Source organism: Rhipicephalus microplus, chromosome X (genome assembly GCF_043290135.1).
Source record: "Rhipicephalus microplus isolate Deutch F79 chromosome X, USDA_Rmic, whole genome shotgun sequence".
In the NCBI taxonomy this organism is placed as follows: Eukaryota; Metazoa; Arthropoda; class Arachnida; order Ixodida; family Ixodidae; genus Rhipicephalus; species Rhipicephalus microplus.
In genome coordinates, this window is record NC_134710.1 from 51,398,262 (window position 1) to 51,418,913 (window position 20,652).

The following is a 20,652-nucleotide window of genomic DNA, read 5'->3' on the forward strand; positions in this document are numbered from 1 at the left end:
GCACCCGGACGGCGGCCTTCCAAAGGGGCACCTCTTCTTCCTGCGCGCCACGGATGGCGTGCGTCCTTGGGAGCCGCCGCGCCCTGGTCTCGAAGCGGCAGCCGTCGTGCTCGGACAATCTAGCGCGCCGCTCCTCCACGGAGATGCACTTTCGCCGCCGCATAATGGCGTCCCGAGGAGAAGGGGGCGCGCACTGCTGGACAGCGCGCTGGAGCGTTGATGATCACGCAACCGTTAGGCTGCCGCCGGGGGCTGCCCCCTCCTCTCTCTGGGCAGCCCAGATATGCCCCTCACCCTCCCCAACGTTGGTCCGCGGAACCGAGGCGCAGGTGCGCCCTCCGTCCTCGCTCTAGCGCCGTTACACGCGCGCATCCAGAGCGACCCTTGCCGCGGAGAGCACGACATGCATGGCGCATTTTCGGCTTAGCCCCGTTTCCCAGACCATCCCTTTACTGGGCGCTTTACCTTGGCTGGAGAATGTCGATGGTAGACTAACATCTTTGCAAAAATGTGCATCGCGTAGAAGCGACAGCCGGCATCATTTAGTGGTAACCACTTAGTCAATTTTAGGTCGAGGGACGGCGCTGTGCTCGGCTCGGTTATGTGAACGGTGGAATTCCGAGTCGGGGCTCATTTCAGAATACAAGGGTTATCCCCTTATTCACAAACGCTCCTCGACTTGGAATTTTGTCATTCACTTGACAGAGCTGATGACTGCGCCGCGGCTCGAATGAAGATGACACTGTGATTCCCAAGAATCAATGCATATTTATCGAGCTTCGTGGTCAAGCAGGCTTAGAGGACGCTTAAGTTCTCAATTGCAAGTGTCTCTGCCCCATTCAAGAGCCACTGCTATTCATGCACTGCGAACAAGTTTTCGGGAGGTGAACACGTGCTCTGGAGAGATAAATGAAAGCGAGGGTCAGAGAAGCAAAATAGTGCTCACTCCGCTTCACTGGGAAAGAGATAAAAGAAATGCACTCGCACTTCTCTACGCACCAGAATAGAAAATGTGCACCACTTTAGAACAACGTATACACTGACATCCACAATGGCGGGACAAGAGAGAAAAGCAAAACGAAGCTAGGAACTGCGTTGCGTGCAAGTACACATACGTGTATGTCTACGCAGTGCTCGGTTCTGCTTATAGTATTCACTCGCTTTTCGTCCATCTGTCCAGCGCAAGTGCACCCAAACGGGGCTCGTTAACAAACGAAGATGAAGCAGCACTCGAGGAGAAGAAAAAAGAAAGTTCCGACTATCTTCCGTAAGACATCTGGACACCGCCACCTTGGACAGTTAAGTTAAGCCGATCGTTTCTTGTTTTTGTTCATCGTGACGCGAATTAACAAGGTCATGAAACATCACAGCTGGCATTCCAACCGTTTTCATGCGTATGCGTCCACCGTAACACTGCTCATTCATCTGATACAAAATACAAAGGTTAACAGCCCAATATAGCGGTGCTCAAATCGATCCGTAAAATAGTCTATAGTCTGCAGTTGGTCAGGCGACATCTTCTCTTGTTTCCTTCTGCGATGAGTAGCTAGAGGACTACGGCATATATTCAACTATGCCAGTGCGGTGACATTACACAACAAATATTTAGCTAAAGTATCAGTATCTTAGACTGAATTTCGCTTAACTTGTGCGTTACGTGAACAAAATAGTGTTCTGTCAAATTAAAGAGACCCCTGAGGTAAAAAAAAAAATGCGAGCGTACAGCTCTCCCAATATGCAAGCCTAGCGCTAAGCTTGGCATGCTTCTCTATGCGAGATGATGAACAATGAAAGACCGGGTTACCGGGATGATCAACACACACAATAACGCATGTTCACGCATTACATGCACAATTGAAAAAGTTGTTTACAAAAGCTCACAAAGGCCAGTATCCCGCGAGAATATCATAACCAGACAACGCGGAACACAGCACAGAGCCAGGGCATTGCCTCGATCAGTCCAGTAACGTCTCCGGTGCAAGTCAGTGAGAGAGATGGAGAGAAGAGAAAGGCAGGGATGTTAACCAGGAGGTATACGGTATAAATACGTGAGGTGCAAGCGTCTAGCACTCAGCTTTGACGATGTGCGCGAACAGTTGCAACGAAGGCAACACACGTACTACGTGACTTTTCCCAGACAGAGTAGTGCGCAATAAAATGAAGGTCAAGAACATTCGCGTTGTTGTTGTTTTTTTTCGTTGCATGCATTTTTACAACTTCACATTAATTTATAATGTTCTAGAAAGCGCGACTGGGCGTTTTCGTGAAACTCTGCAAGTGCTTCTGTGAACATGGTAATAAACAGAAGTATTCGGTCAGTAGCTTAACAAAGATTCTCTCAGGCTTAAACCCTTGCAACAGGCTTGAATAATCAGCGTACCACCTTAGCGAGAATTTTAAAACGTTTTACGCTAGTCAAGCGCGAATGAAAAAGATGTACTGCGTTTTTTATTGATTGATGGATTGGTTGATCGATTGATTGATATGTGGGGTTTAACGTCCCAAAACCACCATATGATTATGAGAGACGCCGTAGTGAAGGGCTCCGAAAATGTCGACCACCTGGGGTTCGTTAACGTGCACCCAAGTCTGGGCACACGAGCCTACAGAATAATCGCCCCCATTGAAAATGCAGCCGCCGCAGCAGTGCTTTTTTTTTGCTTTTTTGTGTACTGAGCGAGACGTAATCATCATTTTCACAATAAAATCTATTTAATCTTAGCATGTGCTTCGAGCCGAAAGAAAACAGTGCACGATAACTTAAAAAAAATAATTTTACTGGAGGATAAACGTCCGTCATGAGAAGTTTATAAATACTGATGGCTACCAGAGAACGACGAAGCTTGACATTTTAGTAGATGCCTAAATGAGAACGAATAAATTGTTTGCCCTACTTTACCGAATTGAAGGAGTTAGCGATATCACAATTTTGTAAACTATATCAGCTAGGGCATTTAAAAGGAACAAGTGCGAATATGTACAGTTCTGAAGTATATCAATACTTTAAAACGCCGTAGGGCAATCAGTGATGGATGTGACTTTTTACTTTTTGGAGCATACTTTGGAGCAGGAAGAGTACTGCTTTGGAGCAGCCGTGAGTGTTTTCGGAGCAGATACTACATTTGCCATGCATATTAGTGGTTCACAGCATTGTCGAAGCATCTCGTGAATACAAATATTTATTACGAAATATATATTTAACAGACAACAATCAATGTAAATTTCAGGAAGTAAACAATGGAGGGTTGTCAAAAATGTGCGGTGAAATGAGCTATAGTTTAAAATACTATAGTATTTGTGGCAGAAATCTAATCAAACCAGGAAAGCTGAGCTACACATTTTAGAAACAATTACAGTCCCACATTGCCAAAGAAGCAGTAGATAATCAGTATGAGAAAAAAGCAATCCTGCTCATTTTCGCATTTCACGACACTAGCCTGCATGCCTAGCTGAGGGGAAAAAAAACTGCCAATTGAGCTATATGCTCAATATACCAATTCTTGTTGCATAAATGAGATCAGAGGAGATAATGCTATACACTAGTAGCACACTGGGATGATGATACACAGAGTATTCCAAGTTTTTTTTTTAGGGCTTATGAGCCGGTCAGACAGTAAAATTTCGTCATTCTCATTCTCTCAGTGCCATTTTGGAGCAATTACTAACAAAAGATTACTGTTTGGAGCAGCATTTCTCTTTTGGAACAGTTTGGAGCAGCACTTCCATCACTGGCCGCAATAGAAATGATACACTGCTCCATTCAAACTACAATTCATTATCATATGCCCAAGCCACGATACGATAACGAGGCACGCTGAAGGGTCGCGGAATTTCGACCATCTGGTGTTGTTTAACGTGCACTGATATCGAAATGTACGCGAACATCAAACATTTTCCTTCCATCGAAATACAACCGGGATCGAACCAACGACCTTTGGGTCAGCAGCCAAGCTCCGTAAGAAAATAAAAAAAAATTCTTTAGCACACCCAACCTTGTGTCGCGCGTCGGTGAACAAGCTAACAATTTTATGGCACGTTCTAGAATTGTCATATAAGTTCGCTTTGAACGCTTTATAAGAGTACACATTTCTGATGTAACACACCCGAGAAGTAAAATTTGTGCTCCCACAAATTGAAACTGTTTGATACTTTCGATCTTAAATGCAAATTATTTGATGTCCAGCAGTTCTGCTTTTTTGAAAATAGTCGACGCCCATCAGACAACGCTATACATACATCAGCAGTAGCTGACCTAGCATAACAAGGGCATAATGACGGGAACACAAACGATAACGTCAACACAGGAGACTACACAGGTCATGACGCCCTGACGACGGCTTGGATTATGTGTAAGAAGACTACATTGCTTCTTAGGTAAAAAAAATCATCCGTTTGCAGGCAACATATAGTGATTAAAGATGGCACCTACAGATAATGCATCGCAAGTTGAATTCTGTTTCTCATATCAGTGCTATCGGTCAAAAAAAAAAAAGAAAAGAACTTGGATGACTCGCAATGACGTCATTGAAAAACGCCGTGATCTCTAAGCCACAGTTTCGAAGCAATGGGACTGCCCGTTGCTCCGTCACTGAAAAAGAGGGCAGGTAACAGCGGTCTGCGAGTTGTCAGCACGGTGTCTGTGGCTCGCAAGTGCTTCCTCCCCCCCCCTTTCACTGTCCTAATGTTAAAAGGCCATTGTTTCCCAGCCACGCCGAGACAGCGAAGGTCGACCCACTAGTCGCACAGTCGAAAATAATTTCCCGCTGCGCCACCGATTAGTCTTGCACTTGCAGAGTTCGAAGCACGATCCACGAATCAAGATTGCAACACCTGTAATAATAGCAATCGCAGCAACGTTATGCTCATGCGAATAAAAACCGAACAAGCCGTGACCCCTTGGATCATTCTGTAAACATGAGACAAAAGAGCCTCGAGGATCTATTCACGCAACCATGGTCTCCCTGGCGGTCGGTACGAGTGTGCTCGAATTACGGGTCTTCGAGAAATACCCACAGGAGGCATATTTTTTCCCGCGCACCCGTAAACGACGTTGAGTTCTTAGGCCACGAACTTCGCCAAGACCTCAGCAACCGACGCGCGCACCACGCTGCCACAACGGGGTAGTTTTTATCTCGCGCCCAGGGACGCGAGGGACATGCAGAGTGTCAGCAATCTATTTTCGAATTTACGGGGCAACGGGCCCGAGTCACGTTCGCGCGAACTCGCACTTTCATAACGCTGGAAATGCGACAAAACACGTTGCCCAATCGCCTCCCGAGAAGCGTGGTCACGACATTAAAATTCCGCTCTTGGCGCCAAGAGTTTTTTCATCTGCAGCCCCGGCGAGGCTCCTCAGAAGCTCCGTCCGATTGCGCAATTGCGGCTCAGTGCAACGCCTTTCGCGGATGACGGTCGGCGCAGTTGGCTTCGCCGCTCACGGCGCAGCACTGCCCGCACCATGGGGAAAGCGCTGCCAAGCCGAAGTGGCCCTGAGATCGTTGCCGTCCAGAAAAAAAAAATAACACGTCGCGCATCACGAGCTGTTCTCTATGAGAGCTTGCAATAGCAGATGGCAACACCATCCGCTACGCTTATACGCATGAAAGTTATTACCGGGAGTGACGTAAGCAAACGGGATTATCTGAACAGAATTACCTCAACGACGAGCGAACGTCGATGAGCGTTACTACCCATGTTTAGTTTTTTTTTCTTTGAGATGTCACTCGCCTGCCTTTGGACGTTCGTCGCTGCTTGCTCTATACATTGGCGGTGACTGTACAGGCCGCGATCTAGAATTTCGGTATACAGCACAACCTTATCTGCAGTCACTACGTAGCATCACAAATCACTGTCGCCAAAATAAACACGCTCGCACAACTACTCGATTTACACAGTGACGTCCGTCGATCCACCACGTAATGCTTGGATCAAAGCTAATCTAGCGTGTACTGCTACACTCGCCAACTGCGTCACACGAAATCGATTCCCACAACGCGTCGGATCTGGCGAATTTTGTAAAAGGGCGTTCCGAGTGATTCTTCTGGTGACAACGAAAGTGGCGTGGATAGTGTCCCGTATCAAAAGCGGGCAGACGCGTACGTTAAACAAAAAACAAAATACAATCTGAGCATTTTCAAACACACTCGAAAACTGCGATCGAAAAAGAAAAAAAAAGTGCCGTATGTGCGAAACTGACGTTTGGGGCACGATAGACACCGTATCGCAATCAAACATTCATTTTGGCCGTTAGATGCGCTTACACGTGCATCGAGAAGCATCTTAGCAATGTGCGTCAATTCGAAAGCAGTTGATATCGACAATGGAACGTGCACTACAACGCTACATCATGGCTAATGGTGGACGCCCGCCGAGGATGCTAAACACGGGACCGCGAGTTATATAGACTCTCTTCCATGGCGCCCACATCGCGATAGCGGAAAAGAATACACGAGCGTGTATACATGCTCACGCACTGAAATGTGACATAAGCTTTGGTATAACTACTGGAATGCCCAATTGCTCGAGATGGCCGCGTCGTGTTGCTGGGAAGCTAGCAGCCAAACTAAATAACCGCTCTCATATGAGTGTTCTAGAGTCAAAATTACGCAGGTTTCACATAAGATGAAGATGACAGAAACAAACGTATACGTTCCCTGTCGCGTTTAAATCCGTGAGCACTGTACAGTGCACTCGGTGCTATTTACACGACTAAAAAATATTTTTTTTTACTCGTGTAAATAGCACCAAGCATCTGCTTTCAAGCAAACGACTCATATCTTCAGGTCACACAAAGGAGCCAAGCTAATCAACGGAGATCCGTGCGAACTTGCTTGTTTTTGCGCTCAAAACTCGATGACGATGAAACAAGTGAAAATTGTGAACGCGCGCTTAAGCACAGGTAAACAAACAAAGCGGGGAGAAATATACGACCAGTGAGTTCAAGAACTCGAGGAAAGCGGCGGATGATGTGAAAACGAAAGAAAAACGCCGCCATAGTTAGTACAACGGAGGCACCTCCACACGGAACTTAATCATGCGGGGCAGGTTGCAGCAGCGTTCTCCGCATCTTGATGACATCGTAAAGCGACGAGCGGTCAAGTAAAAGCAAGTTGGAGTCAATAAGTGCATTCTGAAACGGACATCGTCTTCGAAGGTGAATGGACGTGAACACGCATCCTTTGGCGGAAGGGGGAATCTTGCGCATAATGCTGGAAACTGTACCGGTGGACGAGTGCTGTTTGGAACAACCGAAGAGCGCGTAGATCTGCTTCGAAATAATTTATCTTTAATCACTGTACGTAGGTATAGGGAAACACGAGGGAGGTTAAAATGCCTTAACCGCAGCGCCTGTATTCTCAACACAGAATTACCGAGAACACAAGGATAAAATTGGAACTTTCACTGAAGGAGCGGGAATCTGGACGACTTATCCTTGTATATATTGAAACCAGAATGACGAAAATACAAACAACTTACAACACCACCATTGCCGAGATTAAAGAAGCTAAACAAAGAAAATCAGAGTGTGAACCTAACCTAACACGAACAGGCGCATGCTCCTGTGACGCTCAGGGAACGTGCCGCCCAGCAGCAGCCCCTTGACGTCGCACGAGCACGCTTCTCGTAATCCGTTGCTCACCATTCCCAGAGTCATCCGTGCAGCAGGGGCGACCCGGTCCGAGTGGCTACGACGCACACACTAATCCAGCCAAGCGCGCGCCGAGCGTCTTTGCCTGCAGGCGGCCCACAGAGAGCGGCAACGTCCAACATGTGAGAGCAGTGTATCCAGCAGCGGCCGGACCCAGCGCACGTCCGTCCGCACCGCAACTTGCCCGCGACGCGTCTGTAGGCAAGCGTCTTCGCCCCCTTCGCCGGCGGGAAACTGCATGTGCTTCCAAGGTCCCGTGACGTCAGTGATTACCTGACTTACGAGGCCCTCCCACTTTCTCCTTGCGTCTTAACCTCCTTTCGGCGGACGTCACCTCCTCTCTGCTCCTCAATGAAGCGGGAGAGGGCTGGCCATTGAGTGGACCACGCGTGGTCGGCTCCAGCTGTTTGGCACTCCAGGTGCCGCCAAAGGGCCGTTGCCCGAAGCACCTGCCCGCGATGCTCTGCTTCCGCATTGCCGGGTGTCCGACATCAGGTTGAAACGGTGGTTTCATTTGGCCTTCGCAAATACTACTTACCTGCTTGCACCAATATCCCCGCATATGCTGGGTTTCTTTGCCATTCCTTCGCTCGCAGCTACCGGCGCCTGCCATCATCTGCCTATAGCTGGCTACGGCCTTCTCTTACTGCACAATAGATAATGTGTATGAATATAAGAAAGAAGAAAATATGGCACAAGCGCAGCTGGTGCAGCATTGCGTTGCTGAGGAGCCCGCGAACCGATTTCATTGAGAGCGCCAAGATGTGCGATTACGACTTTCCGGAATCAATATCGGCAGGGAGTGAAAAACAGCGTCCGACATGAAATCCACCGCCGGCGAACGGAATGCATCAGCGCACTTTGAAAGCTTTTCGCTAGTTAATTTTTTTTTCTTCATTAGGAGAAATCGACTGTAGGCCACACGAAACAAGCGAAGTAACGGTTGTTTACAAATTCCCCGGAAAGCGCATGGTTCTTCCCCCGGAAATACAGCTTCCACGATTGTTTACGATGAAGCTACTACAAAAGCATGGCAGGGGATGCCAAAGCCAAAGTTCCACAATGAAGGCAGCGAGTTCTGCCGACGTAGGCTGCTCCACTAAGACCTCACGTGAGGATGAGATCTAACAGGTGCGTCCATTTCTGGGCGAAGATGGACCGCAGATGAATAAATGTTTTCCTTAAAGGAGAAGCTAAAAAAAAAACTGAGCATACGCTCTGTCTACCGAAACCTACGTAAAACAATATTTCCTGAAAACATGTGCATAACACTTACCTGTTCTGAAATTGATACGCAACGTTTAGGAAAATATAATAATCGTAACTCCCGATGAATACGAATGATGTTCCCTCAAGCATTGTTCGACCTTCAAACGCAGTTTTTACGTACCGTAGTAGTTACAAGAGTCGATAGATAACTACGATGTGCGGTTAACGTCTGATAACCACGGCACCAACAAAGCCGTGCAAAACGAGGTCTTGCATTCATCATTCATAACAGGGACACTAAACAGGATTTCTCACCAAAGTAGAACTGCATCCTCGTGCGATGTCCACCCGCAGTTACAGTGGTGCGGTGCGAGCAACAGGTTGTTATTGGAATCTGTTCGGATATATGATGAGGTGGTTGGGCATCGCGTTAAGACTATGGGAGCTTCGAGAAGTCACTACGAAGATCCGTTACCCGCGTATTCCGCGAATGGCTTTAGGGTCGCGGATTACGGGGTCACGAATTATCCGGTGACTTCTAAAGGTTTGTAAAAGTACCCGGTCACCGGAGATGTGTGGTGCCTTTCCCGTTCTAACGAATCGTTGTACCGTAGCCTGGTAATAAAGAAGAAAAACTGGGACGAAGAAATTCGGCAGATCCCACGTACCTTGCGAATCGACGTTATGCGAAGCATGCGGATGGAAGGTGACTATGTTGTTATTTTTTTACTAAGTGAAACATTATGAAGTGCACTAAAGATATTTACAAATGCGTTCACGTGCTCGTGTTAAACAGCCGAACATGTTTCATATAACCAGTTTTATATAACCAGTTGTGTCCAGTTACGTACATGCCAATGGAAACATGAATATTAGCAACACCAAGCAGTAAGCTTATCTGAGAAGCACTGGTGCTCGCGAAGATGGTAGCCCTGGACACTGCTACATAAATCAATTTAAGCGGATGACACCACAATAAATGGCGTGCCTCTGTGGTACAATACTTGATTGCCACGCAGGATGCTGGGGTTCGATTTCCGCTGGAGCCTTGACATTTGTTGTTTGCATTCGTCGGGTCATCGCCGCCGATGTCAGCTTTTCTTAACGCTCACGCGTTAAAATTACCCATGTCTATTCTCGCCGTTCCTGTAATAGATATAAACTGTCAAAGTGCCACAGGTTTGTAGGAAAGGGTTTGACGACGTACGCGACAGAATTATGATGTTATTAGTGTCATAACCAGCCAGTCATAATCGTCAAGCCATCTTACTTTCCCATACTAAGTTTGGTCTACCTTAAGTTAAGGGGGTGATCACGAAAGCACCCAGACGTACGCGGCTAGATATAAATAGATGCATAGAGGGATAGATAGATACTCACAGTTGTCACAAACGAGCGCTCAACGAAGCGCGCCCTCCGAATTCTAACCGCTCCGCCGCGGTGGTCTAGTGGCTAAGGTATTTGGCTGCTGACCCACAGGTCACGGGATCGAATCCCGGCTGCAGCGGCTGCATTTCCAATGGAGGCGGAAATGTAGGCCCATTTGCTCAGATTTGGGTGCACGTTAAAGAACCCCAGGTGGTCGAAATTTCCGGAGACCTCCACTACGGCGTCTCTCAAATTCATATGGTGTTTTTGGGACGTTAAACCCCACATTATCTATCTATCTATCTATCTATCTATCTATCTATCTATCTATCTATCTATCTATCTATCTATCTATCTATCTATCTATCTATCTATCTATCTATCTATCTATCTATCTATCTATCTATCTAGCCGCCTACGACTTTTAGCTCTCCTGGTCATTTTGATAATGGTATCTATACCAAAATTGGTATGGCATAACATGACTATATGACAAGCATAAATGACTAGTCATAACATGAAAATCATGACATGGATGTCATGGTTTACATTTCGTGGTCTTGCTGCTATGGCGGTTGTTACGTTCACATGACATATTGCAAAACTGGTATGGTATCACGTGACTGTTTTGCAAACATAAGTGACAGATCCTAACGTGGAAATCAGGACATGCATGTCTGGTAAGTCATCACTACACGCCACCCACGCTCATGGTGCGCTCACGGTCGTTTCGCTATAGCTTCATGTATACGGTATACCAAATTTGGTGTTACGTGACGTCAATGAATGACGAAAGTAAATGACGCGTCCAAACATGATAATTATGACATGCGTGTCATATAAGAGCATGACAACATGCCACGCTCATATTGCGCTTGCGGCTATTTCGCCAGCTTCACATATACCAAATGTGATATCACGTGACGTGAATAGACGAACAAGGTAAATGACACGTCCAAACATGATAAGTATGACATGGAAGTCACGTACGGCATAATTTACGGCCGCCTCGTAACGTTGTGCCGACTTTAAAGTGACATATAAACCTTCCTCATTCGTGCTTCGCATATATATAATCGATTCCCACTGTACGTGGGATCTGCCATTTTTTAAGTCATTCTTTTGGTTTGCGATCATATATGTGGTGTCCAGCGCGTGGTGCATCCGTAAGTTTTGGCAGAAGGCGCTGGGAATCAGAGAATATTTATTAAAGATAGCTACAGCGAGCGTGCTAATATCGCTGCATAGCAAGCGTGCGCCACTGAGAATAACTCTACCAGTGATCGAACTTAAAGAAGCTGACACGGAGAGAAATTTTGTTGCTTTTTTCGTTAACCAAGGAATCGGTTGAACCATCGTATCGCTTCTCGAAGCAGTCCGTGGTGCACATACTGAAATAGCTGTGCCTCAACATGAGAAATAACAGAGGAGAGCCTTATAGCTAAAGCTGCTAATCACTACGCGATTCTACGCTATGAAGTGTGTTGTTGGCGACCTTGTTAACGTGTCGCAGCCGTCGGGCAGCAGAAAATACTCATTCCAGCTTCTCCCAGAATGATTCAGGGGCAGTTGTCCACGTAGGAGAAAATCACCGCAGTCTGAGCGAGCCCGCGGGTGCAGCAAACTCTCCTCTTTGTTCACAGATGACATGTCTTCGCAGTCGACCGACATACCACGAATCGGTTAGGTGGTTCATTTCATAAAGGACTTCTGAAATCCTTGTAGGTTAATGCTTCTCCTGATTAAGCCACAATTCACTTCTTGGCTGGGAAAGAACGACACGGGCCGCCTGCTTTCAGACTTGGCTGCTGAGATTAGTTTTCCGCTGTTATGAGACATTCAGGTGAGTGACCTTAGCCTGAAAATTGGCGTCTACTCTGAGGCAGACAGACTCGTTTAACGCGTTAGAGAAGCAAGCCCGAACAACAGCCCTTTTGACATGTTTACTCTGCGCAGAAGAGGGCGATTTGTTCGCAGATTATTGGGTGGAAGCAAGTTTTCGGGTGGAAGCAAGTTTTCATGTTTCTTGAGCGGGTGGATACATATTCTTCAAATATTCCGACCATTTATGACAACAGAACGCAAACTCGAACCACCCCACTGTCTCCCCACAAATGCGCGATGCACGACCCGATTTACGCACCCTTGCTCTGCATGTAAACATGATAATTTAGATGCACGTGTATTCAAAATGAAATTGCACCAAATTGAGGGATTTCGCATGCTCAACCCTGCTCTGTTTGTGAGACCACTCTCACCCATTTCTCAAGTTCCTTAAGTGTTCTTTATTGCTCGCTACCATAAATGGGCCATTGCAATGCATCGATGAAAGGAACAAGCTCCAAGACTGACGACCATACTGCCCCCCCCCCCCCCCCCAACAGGCGAAATTTCAATAAACAGAAAATTCTGTGCACCCGAAACGCGATAAAGCAATGTACACTTTATTATTCATCGGTACGTGAAAAACACATTCCTTATGCGTTTTTTTTAAAGACGAACGTTTAGTACGCATTTCAAAACTGTTCTCGATCCGAGACTTGTGAAACACGCGCCTTATTTTACCGAGATGGCCCTTAACAAAGCAAGGTCGAAGGAAGATTTCAGAACACGCTGGCTTCCTCAAAGAGCTCTTTAAGGTATGGTTTCATGAAGGGCTCCTCACTTACGATAAGGAAAGGGTCTGAGGTAAGGAGCGTTTCAGAGTACGGGCCTAAATTGAATGAGATAACAAGTTTGGTTGTCAGTGACAACGAGCGCCAGGCCGGGGTACCTTCTTTTCCTACAGGAGCACTTGTTTTTTTCCATTGGGGAGAGGGCACCGACTCACAACGCAAAGACGTCTTGTTCCCCTGTGTCCCGTTTTGCGCGCGCTAGTCTATTATTGGATGAAACCACTCACATTTAGCACAAGCTTAGCCAATACCTTATACGTGGGGTTTTAACGTCCCAAAACAACCATATGTAGGAGAGAGACGTCGTACACGTGTCTTTATGTGTGCGTGTGTACGCACATGCAAAATATGAAAAGAAATCAGGAGGAGGGGGCATATCAGCCCCCCACCCCTGGCTATCCTCTCATTATTTTCATTGTTACGTTTCAACAAACGTTCTGTGACCTCATCACGAAGTGTAAAATAGTGACAAAATAAACAGAGACAAAACAAACCAAAGAAAGAAAGAGAGAAAGAAAAAAAATGACAAAAAGCACACGTCATGGAAACGTCATGGAAGTGATGGTTCTTAACATTAAAAAAAGAGAAATGCCATGCATTTAGATATGAACTTAATTAAAAAGAAATAAAACGCACGAAACGCACGGCTAACTTGACGAAGCAGTAAAAAGAATACGCACAATCACGACCGATACTTACTATAATATCTGGGGTTTAACGTCCCAAAACCACAATATAATTATGATGCGTCTCTCATAGCGTAGGGCTCCGAAAATTTCGACCACATGGGGGTTCTTAAACGTGCACCTAATTCTAATAGGTACACAGGCCTCGAGCATTTTCACCTCCATGAAAAATGCGGCCGGGATTCGATCCCGTGAACTGAAGGTTAGCAGCCGAGTGCCATAACCACTACAGCATCGTGGCGGGGTGGCCGATACATGTGAAATTCTTCGTCATTAAGACAGACAGACATGTTCGTCAATACATGTCTTGTACGTACATTTATAAGTAATCTTTATAAACCTCCGCACTTGCCCTCGTCAACTGACTCGATCGCATACTTCAGTATGATAGTTATTTTATCGGGGAGACAATCATGCAATATCCAGATAGACGTAATGCCGCACCACTTCGAAGGGATGCCTCGTGCTCTGTCAACGAAGTGACACAGCGCTTCGTTCGTCCGCCGTACTCTGTCTATTGACAATGGAACGGCACATACAACCTGTTTAGCAAACGTTTAGCACGTACCTGTTCCCATGATTGACTTCGCGAAGCCCTTTAGCCTGCTTGGCTGTTCTAACTTTGTCAACTTTTGTTACGACGCGTCCTCTATTGTTCGAAGCATGCCTAGAACTGACCTTTCACCAATATTATAATAATATAGAACAGCAGCGCGTCCTCTTTCTTTCTCATCTAAGTTTATTAAACCTGGTCTTTTTTTTTTTACTCTTGATGGAAGAAACCAAACCTTCACAAACAGGCAAAATGATCACGGTCAAGAGACTGGTGTGTGCAGAGAAAACCACAGGATTCGAGATAATTGGGACACGAGCAGCCTTCAAAATTCACTGAAATCGCTATGGTCATCTACGCAACCTTAAAGTGGCTGTAATTGTAGGTAAGCTGGACACGTTTAGGGCCATTTTCCCTGCGCAGATGGTTTTACCGCAAAGATTTACCGCATAACCAGAGGTTGGCACACCAGGCCTATGCCCCCCCCCCCCTTTTTTTTTATAGCATGCAGAGCGCAAAATGAGCATTTGTTTGCCTGACTCCCACTTCAGCTCAATAAGATGCCCCCTCCACCCTCGCCGAAAACATTTATGCGTATGCCACATGAGCACGGGACCTGATCAATTTTTTTCAACCACAAAATTGATGGTAACAATCTATAGGGCACTTTTTAGACACCTTCAGCCTACCCGAGTTGAAAGAACGTTGCCGGTTACCTAAAGGTAAATGCAGCGCTCCTTCAACCACCGGCCGTATTTCGAGGCGATCATCTTCCGCGGCACTGTTGGCATTTTCGATAACTTGTTTTTTTTTTCTTATATTGCTGTGCTAAATCGCACCTCTCGGCAAATCACGTTGGTGCATCGATTCGCAATGATCTTGCTACGATGACTGAATGAAACGGCACCCCGGTGCGATTTGTTGAGAGTGTCACGTCCGTTGTGCGAGCCTTTCACGAGGCAGGAATCAGGCCCGTCGACGACAATATTTCCGGCCCGCCGCAGTAGCATGGATGTCATGGTACCAAACTGGTGTGACCCGTATAGGCGGCCGAACGCGTTCGGCTCTAGTTTTCTGGAAGTCTTTCGAAAGCGGCACTGTCACCGCATGTGCTCATTTTAGAATGTATGCCAAATAATCAGCAAAAAGCGCTGCCGACTGTGGCGAGCGTTTGGTCCGTGTGATTGCGCGCCTTATGGACGAAGTCAAGTCGAAGACGTCGGATAGTGTGAGTCGTTATACCTATCCCCCTGTACTCTTTTATATTGTGCGATGTAGCCCCCCTCCACCTTTTTTTTTTCGCGGATTGTATGGGATAATTCTTGCCTTCTGTGTATTGACGATTTCAGTACGAAGCTACTAGCCTGCCAAACATTAGGCTGATTTAGCCTCGTAGGATCTTTAGCTTACTTCGTAAAACGCAAGCCATCATGTAGCGGGCACTTATGAATGATTGATATCTTCAGGCTTGAACCTTTGTAATATTACCTGGGGTTGTTTTATTATAAGAGACGCCGTAGTAAAGGGCTCCGGAAATTTTGACCATCTGACGTTCTTTAACGTGCACTTACTTCGCACAGTACACGGGCCTCTACCAATTATAGCCTCCATCAAAATGCGACCGCCGGGATCGAATCCTCGACCTTCGGTTCAGCAGCCGAGCCCCGTAACCCCTTTACCGCCGCTGCGGACAGGTTGATTTTCACTCTACATGTGTAATTTTGGACTTTGGTTGAGAAATGTCAAGATACTATACTAACAGTGATAGCAAGCGAACGAATTTTGATTGATAGTGAACCCGATACGCTCGACATTTCAAGTTCTCGAGAATCTGTTGGTACAATACTTACAAAAAAAAAAGATTTGCGATAAACGAGATGAAGCATCGCGGTCATTTCTCCAAAGCGCCTGGCATGCAGTGGCTCGCGGCGGCTGACCTCGCAGGTGTGCACTACAGGATCGCGGCTTGTAAAACCACTTCGGCGGCAGCAGGGTAACAGGCCGCTCTTTCTCGGAGTACTACACCGCGGGAGATTAGGGTCAATTCTTCTCGCATCGGAGACGCAATACTGCGCTCCAGCGGGAGGCCGGAACAATGGCGCGCTGATATGCACACAGCGGCGAACTCTGGATGCGTCGAATGCAATCTGTCACAGTAACGTGCGCCGGTGCAGCACGGCCTAACGCAGCATTGCGCCCGGTGCGAGATGTCGCAGGGCGCGCGGTGTTTACGATCGGACCATGATGACGGCACCCACTTCCTGGCCACCGTGACGAGGCACGCGAAAGGGGGCCAGCCGCGCTTGAACGGCCGCCGCTGATCAGCGCTTGCGCAAATGAACCAGGCGGGATGAGCGCGGTCGGCCCGATTTCGCCGGATCACTTTCGTCGCGCCGGCCACGTAGATCTGCCGTTTGAACGAATGTGTGCGCACATGTCACTATACAAGAAGCGCCAGCTCAAATCGTCTTCCGTTATACACAAGTATGCAGTCTCTAACACTACACGAAAGTGCGCGCTATATATTTATAGCGTGACAGTGGTGAGCACACCGACACATACTGCTGTCACTTCGAAGTTTGTAATTTCGTTGAGAAGTCTTCAGTCTAAAAATGCGTATATTGCTTCTCAAAGCCACATGATTCCTTTAATGCAGTCACTGATTTAACGGCAACAAATTTATCATTTTCAACGTGTTTCGCAACATGCGCCAAATCCTCGGTGCAAGAGCGTGTTTACATATACCGCTCGCATTGGGACGCAGCTGCTAACGGAAGACGTGCCCTGCAAAGCTTTGCGCGAGATGTTTGGCACACAACGGCGCAGGTATACACTGCCTGTGGTCACGCCTCGATTGTCCGGCGGTTACCGGCGCGTCCGATAAGAGTGCTGAAGTAACCGCTGTCGCGGTTGGCAGCCGCGGCCCTTCCGGCAGCGCGCTTCCTCGTCGTCACCCAGCGGAGGCTTCGGCTCCGGGCGCGCACCCGCGTCTTGCCAGTCATGTTCCGCTCCAAGTCGGTGCCATAGACCACGGCGGACCGAATTGTATGCTAATTCCGGGCAGGTGTAACGACGGTAAGCACTGTCTCAACGACTGAGAAACTGGGTCGCCTGCGGGCTCAGGAAGGGGAGAGCGCGGCCTTTCGCCTTCGACGCCAGCAGGGCGCCCAAGCGGATCCCCGCGCGTCACCTTCGCTCTGGGCTTGTCGCGCGTGACGGGCTGCTTGCTTGCTCGCCTGGTGCACACTGCGGTATACTGCGACGTCGAGCGACTCGCCCTGGTATGACGCTGCTGCCGTGGCGTTTTCTCGCAGAGTACGAGGAGGTCGCACCCAGGGAGATGTCCTCTATTCAACATTGCACGAAATCTCTCATCTTACAATTGTAAGCTTCATTTACATGAACTCGACTCGAGGATATCGAGTCAGAAACAGAAATAACATGCGACTCGAGCACGATCTGACCGTGTCAACTTGAATCTAGGCAGACGGTCTCGGAAAACCACCCGATGTAGACGGGGCTCAACAAATTTGCCTCGACGCGCTCACTCGGTCTGAGACGCTAGCGTTTGCATGAACCCGACGACTGGATTTCTGACAAGCTGCCTCTAACCGACGCTGAAAATGTACACGGGATATCGGTCGGGGCTAGCCAACGCCGACTGATATCTCGTGTACGTTTTCATGAACATCACAAAGCCATGGCCTCGCACTGATAACGGTGGATGACAAAGCGCGCGTATGGTGTGGCGGTGCTTGCCTGTATACCACCCAACAACCGGACGTTCTTTTCGCATGCTATGTTAACTGGACGAAGGCTTTGGCTGAAACTGATGGAAACATCAGCGCTGTTGGGGTTTGGAACTCAGACGCATTTGGATCTAAAACTCGACTTGGGCCGTTTTCAAGTAATTGCCACCGTATATTTGAGAAAAGCTAGATGCACCTTTGATTCCAGTTGTATACGTACAGCGACGTGTTCATATGTCGAGTTACAAACACCATCGAACTGGTGAAGCGTAAAGAGTGAGTCTTCCCTGTCAGGCTTCCCCGTGCTTTAATTGAGCAATGATCCTTTGATTCTGAGAAGCGCAGAATGCGTACTCTTTTGATTGATAGTGACTTCCTTCAAATTCATTTGATAACTCAGTTCGCACCATGACAGGTGTGTAACCTGCACGGAAGTCCTCATCAAAGTAAAAAGAGTCATTGATTATCCGTCAGAAGGACGCAAGTCGCTTAATGCTCATTGCGCGTAGGAAGTATCAGGTCTGCATTGCACAGGCTGTGTTTAAATTTTTTATTACTACAGTTTCCCATTGTTACTAATGCAGATGTCAGTGTCGCTTCGCAACATTTAGCGAGTTGATGAAAATTTGCGAAGTAACCGCGATAGGAAGCGCCATACAAATCTAGTGCTGCATGGGAGAATTACTGTGCATAATTTCACCTTGTATCGCACCTGCCGTCATCCCAAAATTAGGAAAACCCATGGTATATTTTGTTGACGAAACGGGTCAAAGTCGTTTTTGCAAAACGCATTTAAAGACGCCAACAGAAATATACCAAACGGGATAGGTATGCTTTCTATTCCCAAGCATACGTTAACCATCATACTGTACAGCATAAACGGATAATCAGAAAGAAATATATTATAGAGCGCCTTGCTGGAGATTCTTGGGAATTTCGTTCTTGTGCTTTCCTTTGGAAGAAAAACAATGTGTGGTCAAAATAAAATAAAGCGAGGGAACGGAATATCCCCGACTGCTTGCTTGTGTTCATTTATTTCCTTCGTATCTTCCCCCGCTTGTGTCTGGTTGACCATCGTGTCTTTCTTTCCTCCTCCTCTTTCATAAAAAAAAGGAGGAGGAGGATGGACTGAGCTCGGTAAGAGGCACGCAGACATACGTGAAAGCGTATGCAGATTATTGAATAAGATGCGAGAAGCAGTATATAGATTTGCCACAGGCTGTTTTCTTGACGTCATGCCAGGTAATATTATTATCAATTAAGTTACGGCTCAATAATACCTTTACACACTTGGCGCGATATCAAAACAATGTTTTGTAGACAAGCATCGCCTTTAATATTCTGCGCGCTTCATCGACCATGCGGGGGGGGGGGGGGCGTTATGGCTCGCATGGGATAACCCCGTGGCGGCTCGCATTCGTCGGTGGTGTTCTTATTCCTAAGACAACGTTTTTGGTTAGTTACTTTTTCTTCCTTTTACAACAAGTACACTACTACTACTTCTACTACTACTACTACTACTACTACTACTACTACTACTACTAGCAAAACAAACAGATCAAGACAAATGAGAGACTCAGGATAAATGAGTTGGTTGAATATGGCGATGCTCAGGTGGAGGACTTGAGTTGGGACAAGTGGAGCCACCTTTCAATTGATATCGCGCAAGGACATCAACCGCAAGAGCTCAAGTATACCATCCTGTACTGTTTCACACTTATCCTCGTAACATGAAACTATTTTTTTATTCTTACTGATTTATATGTCGACGCTGTTATTTTTCGCTATGTACCATTTTGACGCACTAATTTTGGTGTATTTTTCTCGAGAAACACAAGTAAATAACGCAGACTAGGTGACATCCGGAACGCTTTTTTTTACCTTTTCTTATATTGCTCTCATATTCTTTTTATCGTAGTATTGATAATGTGCGAAACTGATGTACTATATGTGGTTGAGCATCCTTTAAAAGAATGATGTATGCGTTCCGCAAAGAGCAATTGCACGTGCCCTCGCACCGGGAAATACTATTTACAATGCCATTCTTTTATCTCACTGGTACGCCGACGACGCCCTTTATATGACACCAGGTGAGAAATACCGACCAGTTTACTTCCAGGCGACCTGATCGGACCGACGGTGCAGCCGATTTCGAAGACGACAATAAGCGCGCGGAAAACTAACCCCGTCATCCCTCGAATTTGACACGTCCTCGTGCACTGAATGTGCATCATTGCGCGAGAAGCTGCGACTGACGACCGGTATAACGGCGTTGCTGCTCTCGCGAGCAAGGGCGCAGCCGCCGGATTACGGTAAAGCGCGCCGCTGGGGCGGCGGCCCTGGTTCGGGGCAAGTCATCTGGCTCGACCGGCGTAATATCGGCCGTTCTTGGCGGCGCCCGGGTTCAGTGCCGTGCTCTCTGGCGCGGCAGGGTCGTGACCTCGCCAAAGAGACGGGCCCCAGGACCTTTTTGGCCCCACCGCCTCGCGGTGACTGTCACGACCCGCCCATTCACGAGCCGCCCTTGTCGTGGCGGCTCGCCCAACTCGGACCACCGCGGTGGAATAGGTGAGAAAGAGGGTATTCACTCGGTTCGGCCACCATTCCTTTGGCATGCAGGGCTCGCTCAGGCCTATTTCCATCTGAAAAGACAAGACAAAAGAACGCTCATGAGGTGACGCTGCACGTGTGAGAGCAAAAACAAATGCAACACTGAAAGATCTCTCGTTGCAACCGCATTTTCCTTTGTTCTTCTAATGCGGTT

General features: G+C 47.3%; 1 protein-coding gene across 2 annotated transcripts in view; it reads right to left on the minus strand.

Moving 5' to 3' along the window:
- The window catches only part of LOC119176032 (uncharacterized), a 113,412-nt gene that overhangs the window by 50,217 nt on the left and 42,543 nt on the right, over positions 1-20,652 (minus strand). Inside the window, exon 2 of one of the 2 annotated variants that reach the window (XM_037427140.2) lies at positions 20,477-20,530. In XM_037427140.2, coding sequence (XP_037283037.2) covers positions 20,477-20,530 — 54 coding nt within the window. Of the gene's footprint in view, positions 1-7,639; positions 7,830-20,476; positions 20,531-20,652 lie in introns of those variants that run through there. The other variant, XM_037427141.2, reaches the window with a different exon arrangement.